A 5,821-nucleotide genomic window follows, 5' to 3' on the forward strand; every position below is an offset into this window, starting at 1 on the left:
GGCTTAGGGAGGAGTTGGGGATAGGGGGCCTTGGCGTTATTGCTTCGACCGAAACCGAGAATTTCAAACACAATTTGGCCAACTGAAAATCGAAAAAGAGACTAGAACAATTTCTGTACCGGGCCAGTCAGCAGAATTTGTGGTCTGGAGAGCAAAGTGGATAGTAATTTGAGTTCGAAATTTAAAATGTTATAAATGCCTTTTTGCGTTTGCTGGGACAATAACAGGCCAGGTCAATATTTATTAGAAATTGAGAAATTCGAGTGACTTATTCAACACAAAATCCCATTGACAGTTGATGCTGATTTCTTGATTAGACCTTGTCGCACAGCCAGTTCAGTTCGATTGGGTGCATTCTTGCTGGGGAATATGCAAAATGATGATTTTTGATTTATGGTTTACCAATTCTTACGGTCGGTCATCTGTTTGCCCATTTAATTGCTTCGGCCCGGCAGTAGCAAGGTATTTGTGGCTTGTATTTCTAATTATATTTTGTTACACTTCTGCGGTTGCACTTTGTATTCTGCAAAAATGCACTGAGTTCTGGCGGGCGTGGCCAATGCCTCTTGAATACTAGTAACTTTCCCATCGGCTGCACTTCTATGTTTATTTTTATCGCACTTCCTTGAAGCGTCGAGTTTCAAAGTTTTGCACGACTTTTGGGGCAGGGAGGCACGTGTAAACACATTTGAGTTTGATTTTTGTAAAGTGGTATGTGAAAGTTGCCAGGCGGTAACCTCGCTTTGTTTATAAACGTCTAAACTGTAGAGTTCATGGACTACCTCCGCTGGTAAATTGATAAAACTTTGCTCCTTGCCGTGGCATAAACGATTGTCTACTGGGGCTCACTGAAAAAGCTAGTGGTTCATACTCAAAAGGAACTCTATCAATTCCTGGCTGTCCTTAACTGACCTTCCCACACATTTAACAACAGACTTGGTAATTATTATTTACATCGAATGGATGCAACCTGCCTGTGTTCCGGTTAGGAGTGTCAGGCATTTGTTTTATTTAATTATGTTGACACACACATTTCGGGGGAAAGTATATTACACAAATGTCTGGAATTCCTTGGGTTTGTAATAGTCGCCCGGTCATCAACTTGTGGCTGCCTGCCAATGTCCAGATAAAATGTATGTGGAAACTATTGTCTCCACCCGTAGGCACCTCCCACCCAACTTACTCCCTCACCGCCGTGCGTGCTACCGCAGGTATTTAAAATTGTTTTGGTAAGTGCTTGGTTACACCCACTGTCAGTCGAACAGTGCCGTCCCGGCTCCGACCATTTGGCAGCAGGTGATAAAAGTTCAAAGTCATGTAAGCTACGTGGTCGGGTTTTTGTGTGTGGGTGGTTGGGGGCCTTTTGGGGAATCTGTTTTATATTTGAATTTTCCCATCGCTCGCACGCAACTCGCAGCTCGAGTGGCGGGACAACTAAAAGGATTTCATCCTGCAGACTCGTTTCATTTTTCAGCTCGTTCAACCTGGCGGCTTGTGAAGTTGAAACGTTTCAAGACGAGAGCAAACAGACTGCGCTTTTCCGCACTCCATACGTTCGCTTTTCCCAACCGGGCTAAGTCAATTGACGCTACCTGGCTCTTTGTTCTAGGATCACGCAGTCTGCATTGTCAGCGCTCTAAAAGCGTTTACCCCCAAAGGAGCTGTTCAAAGGACACCGCGCACAGAAGAAGTACATCAAATCAGAGCCTCGCACTTGCAGTTGCGGTTCAGTCTAGAATAATAGAGAGCTCCTGTGAATAAGATGGAGCTTTGTTCACTATCCCATTTCCATTTTTGCGATTAAGTCAATTGGTTAAATACACTGGTTTATTATTTAAGTTCCTTAAACTTTCAACTAACAAAACGACAAATTTATTCACGAATATGAGAAACAAGTTTTTTTGGAATTCCGGACAGGCAGTGTCCTCCAAGCACACTTGCACACGACGTTTAGTGCGGACGTGAGTCTGAAGTGATTTCTTACCGAATGAGTTCGCGTCCTCTGGATGCGCAAGGCTTTAATAAATTCCCTTCTTCCAAGGACTCCATTGCGATCGGCATCAAAAATAGTGAAGATCACATCCATCATGTGTTCGGTCAAAGTCACACCGGCAACCACTTCGGCAATGCGTCCCAGAGTCTGGCGGCTTATATCCGCACCAGCCAAGTAATGAAAGGACAATGCCATGTCCACGGCATCCAATTCCTTGACCAAGCGAAAGAAGTCGATGAACTCGGCCTTAGTGATACCTTCCATTTTTTGGCCATACTTTTTCTTTACGCGTTTCAAAGCCAGATGACGCTCGGTGGGAGAACTCTTGTAGGACAGGACTAGCTTGGAAAAGTCCAATTCGCTGATCACGGAACTGAAATGGAAATCTGCCTTTGCAATCTACATTTTATGTATCAATGTATGCCCTACCGGTCTTTGAGTAGCATCTCGTATTCAAGATTAAGTATCTCTTCGGTTAGGTCTTGAAAGAATTCAAGAAACTGGGCGAGGGTTAGATGTTTGTTGAGTTTTGGTCCGAAGAGAGTGTTTTTGAGATGAGTATTCATGGCAGAGGCCTCGCCCTGGGTAATGGCCAGGAGCAAGGACTCCAGGTCATGAATGCTCAGCGTCCCATCGCCGTTCAGGTCAAAGAGCTTGAAACCGATCTCAATGTGGCGCTGCGGAATGGACAGCAGAATAGTCAGAAGCACATAGTCACTGAAAGTGAGCAGACCCTTTGTCTCAAGCTTGAAAAATATGCTGTCCCGTTTCATTTTCGACTCCCATTTTTCGACACCCTTCTCGTCTAGGACCCGGTACTTGTCCAGACCCAGGTTCTCCGGTTGGGGAATGCCGGGCAGGATCGATCGCAGGAAGTCGGAGGGTGTCATGAAAATCTCCCACCTGCCCGCCTTGTTCCTCATTTTTATGGTCGCGAAATAGCGGAAAACCTTGGAGGGCTGCGAATAAATTCTCAGCCGGTTCTCGTAGGCCGTGATAGTGTTTTCGCGAAACGAAGCTCGATGTCGGCTCACGGCAGAACGGCGAGGCTTGGCACTTTCCTTTTTCGTAGCTGAATTCGAGGCGTTCAGAACAAGCGATCCTGGCCACAGTTGCCTCTTGTTTTCGTTGTCACAGCAGAAGGGGGCGACCATGCTTGCCAAGGAGCGGGCACTCTGGAAAAACGCCGGTAAGAAGCGAGTCATTTGAGATGAAAACCTAAAATTTAGAGGGCAGAAGTGATTTCGTTTTCCTAGAATTTCGATCAATATTTTGCTTTTCGCAGCCAAATTCAAACTGATTGATGTGGCCAGGCCTCTCGATGGAAGGCATTAAAAGTAATCAGAAGCGCAAATGTTTGCACTGCCAAAAACTGTGGGCGGTGGTGCATGCTTCTTTGAGCTCGGACTTTATAAGGCCCCAGGGAAATTTGCGAACAATAAACCAGAAGACCCAAGGAGGCGAGGAGGAAGGGAAAAACTTTACTTCGATTTGTGGATTTCCTCTAATTTTTGGACTGACTTTCTATGCATTTATGGGCGGTCAGCCGGCAATTTCGCCTGCCATTGTGCGGAGGTGCTCGGAGCTTTCTGGAAAAGTTGCCCTTACTCCCCTTTTCGTCACAGGGGTGCGACTGTGGAGTACTCTCGTCGGTAAGTTTCGTTTTGAGGGTCCTTGTTTGTTCAGAAAACTTTCAATAGGTCTTGAAGCCCAGCATTTGGCTAATAAAACGAGATTGAGATGTGTGACGGTACGGAGTGGGAAGGAAATACAAAGCATTTGTCATCAGTATCATATCGTTTTCTAGTATTTTATGGCAGGTTTAAGAATCTAAAACTTAGAGAAAAAAAAACATGAATTTAAATAATCTTTAAAGCTTTGTTTCGGCCTTTTCCCTGCATCTTTCTATGTCTGATTGACAAATAGATTGATTTCAACATCGTTAATGTTAATTTAGACATTCTCTTTGTCACTTGATTAAAGCCTGACACTTCCTGCTCCAGTTTCCCCACGTAGGAGTCTGAATATTCCCCGGAGTCGGGTAAAAGCGAGCAGCGGGAGAACGTGTCCAACCAGGTGGATAATGCCTGCTGTGCCACACGGCCTGGGCTAAAAGTTTAGGCCTGCCTTTTGTCAAACGGCTGTCAACCCAAGGCTCAATCCTTTTGTCCGTTTCTTTGGCATCCTGGCATTTGCATATTGAGCTTGTGTGCGAGTGTCACACACGCCGCTCACATAAACAACAATCAGGACTTAAACAAAGGTAGGCGCGCCAAAGCAAACGCAAAAGCCAGTCGAGCATTCCGGGCACTGCTGCCGAAAATTAAGTTAAACAAAAAACCAGCCGCCGCACTCGCACTCGCAGTGCACTCGCAGTGAAAGTCAAACGGAAACGGATACGCCCCCAGGCGGAATGACAGAAATTGTCACGTAGCTGCTCTTTGGATGTGGGTGACAAATAGGGCACTCACACACCCACATATCTACTCTGTATATATGTGCTGTCATACATAAATACACACTCTCATGTGCAACCGTGTTTATTGCTTTGATTCAACATCAATTGTAAACTGCTTGCGTTTGTGATTTGTCATGTGTCACAACCTGAAAGCGATGGGAGTGAGGAATTTGGGTGACAGGTGCACGGCCAGAAAATGTCTGAGAAACAATAAAATACTACATGTTTCAGATACCTGGAATGCGACATTATGAAGGTATTTCTCTCGTTAGAAATATTTTCTTAAAATCCCTAATCTAGGTCATAAGTTTGATTTCTCTTGGTGTAATCTGACAATGATTTTGTTACCCACTTATAATCGCGAAAAATTAATCTACTACTACTTACTACGATATACTTTGCATATGTACGAGTAAGTATGCAAATCGCTAAGCCGCCTTCGACAATCACTCGATTTGTCATGACCAATTCACACTCAACCATAGAGCTTCTATGGGTGATTGGGAACTAATTTTCATGGCATATGCCAGATGCAGTGAAGCCAACTTTCGCTTTCCAGCCACTCACTCATTTTTATCGAACTGCTGCACAGTAACAGCTTTCCAGGCGACCGAGCGGAAACGGAAAAGCGGAAAACTTGTCCTCTCCACCCCCCGAGTATGAGTTTCATTGCCCCTCATTGTTGCCGCATTGCATTTTTTTCACTTGCCTGACTCCCAAGACTTTTAATTTTATAAATTGTCTCGCATGTGTGGCAGAGGGGTTTCCTTTGTTGCGTGGGTGCTGCCGGAGCTGCCATTGTCGTCAGCTTAAGATTTTGATAAGCCATTGAAAAGTGTGTCTATAAGCACTTGAGCATTCGAGTGTCGCTCTGCTCCGTCTCCGGCTCCGGCTTTAGCTCCATCTAGAGCTCCTGCTCCGTATGCTTTGTTTGCCTTAACTATAAATGGCTTAATAACAGATTTCACAGCGACAGTTGATGTCTTCAGCTTTTCCCTTTTTTGCCACTCGTCTCTTACTATAATTTGTTTGCGCTGGCATGTCGATGGAAATGGAGAATTATTGAAATTTGAGTGGACTTCAAAGTGATTGCGAAAATCGAATTAGAGCAGGCCAGAGCTGAGTGGTGAAAAATTTCAGCAAACGGCGAAAAAAAAAGACAATGTGAAGGGGGCTTGTCCATGGAGCGTGAATTATGTGATTTATGGCGGCGGCTTGTTTGCCAAACGCTTCACAATTACATAAAGCCCTGCCCCCGTCCTCGGCATCGGGCCCTTGTTTTCGTATCTATCCCATAAAAATAAAACAACCCTCTCGAAGTGGGCGCAAAATATGAAATAATATTCTGGCTCGTATGTTAAATGCGTTTT

The 5,821-nt window shown here is 44.8% G+C and overlaps 1 protein-coding gene across 1 annotated transcript; it reads right to left on the reverse strand.

Moving 5' to 3' along the window:
* Positions 1-1,843: 1,843 nt before the first annotated feature.
* Positions 1,844-3,295, reverse strand: LOC108128606 (calcium uptake protein 1 homolog, mitochondrial). Its single transcript, XM_017246282.3, has 2 exons — positions 2,423-3,295; positions 1,844-2,366 (listed from the first exon to the last, which is right to left on the reverse strand). Exons 1-2 carry the CDS (start codon positions 3,196-3,198, stop codon positions 1,877-1,879), a joined length of 1,266 nt encoding a protein of 421 aa, XP_017101771.2. The 5' UTR covers positions 3,199-3,295; the 3' UTR covers positions 1,844-1,876.
* Between the last annotated feature and the right edge of the window lie 2,526 nt (positions 3,296-5,821).

Source organism: Drosophila bipectinata, chromosome 3R (genome assembly GCF_030179905.1).
Source record: "Drosophila bipectinata strain 14024-0381.07 chromosome 3R, DbipHiC1v2, whole genome shotgun sequence".
Taxonomy (NCBI): Eukaryota; Metazoa; Arthropoda; class Insecta; order Diptera; family Drosophilidae; genus Drosophila; species Drosophila bipectinata.

Coding starts and splice junctions, on each gene's coding strand:
- LOC108128606 (XM_017246282.3), bottom strand. CDS start 3,198: ATGACTCGCTTCTTACCGGCGTTTTTCCAGAGTGCCCGCTCCTTGGCA. Junction 2,367..2,422: donor GAGATGCTACTCAAAGACCG/GTAGGGCATACA, acceptor TTTCCATTTCAG/TTCCGTGATCAGCGAATTGG.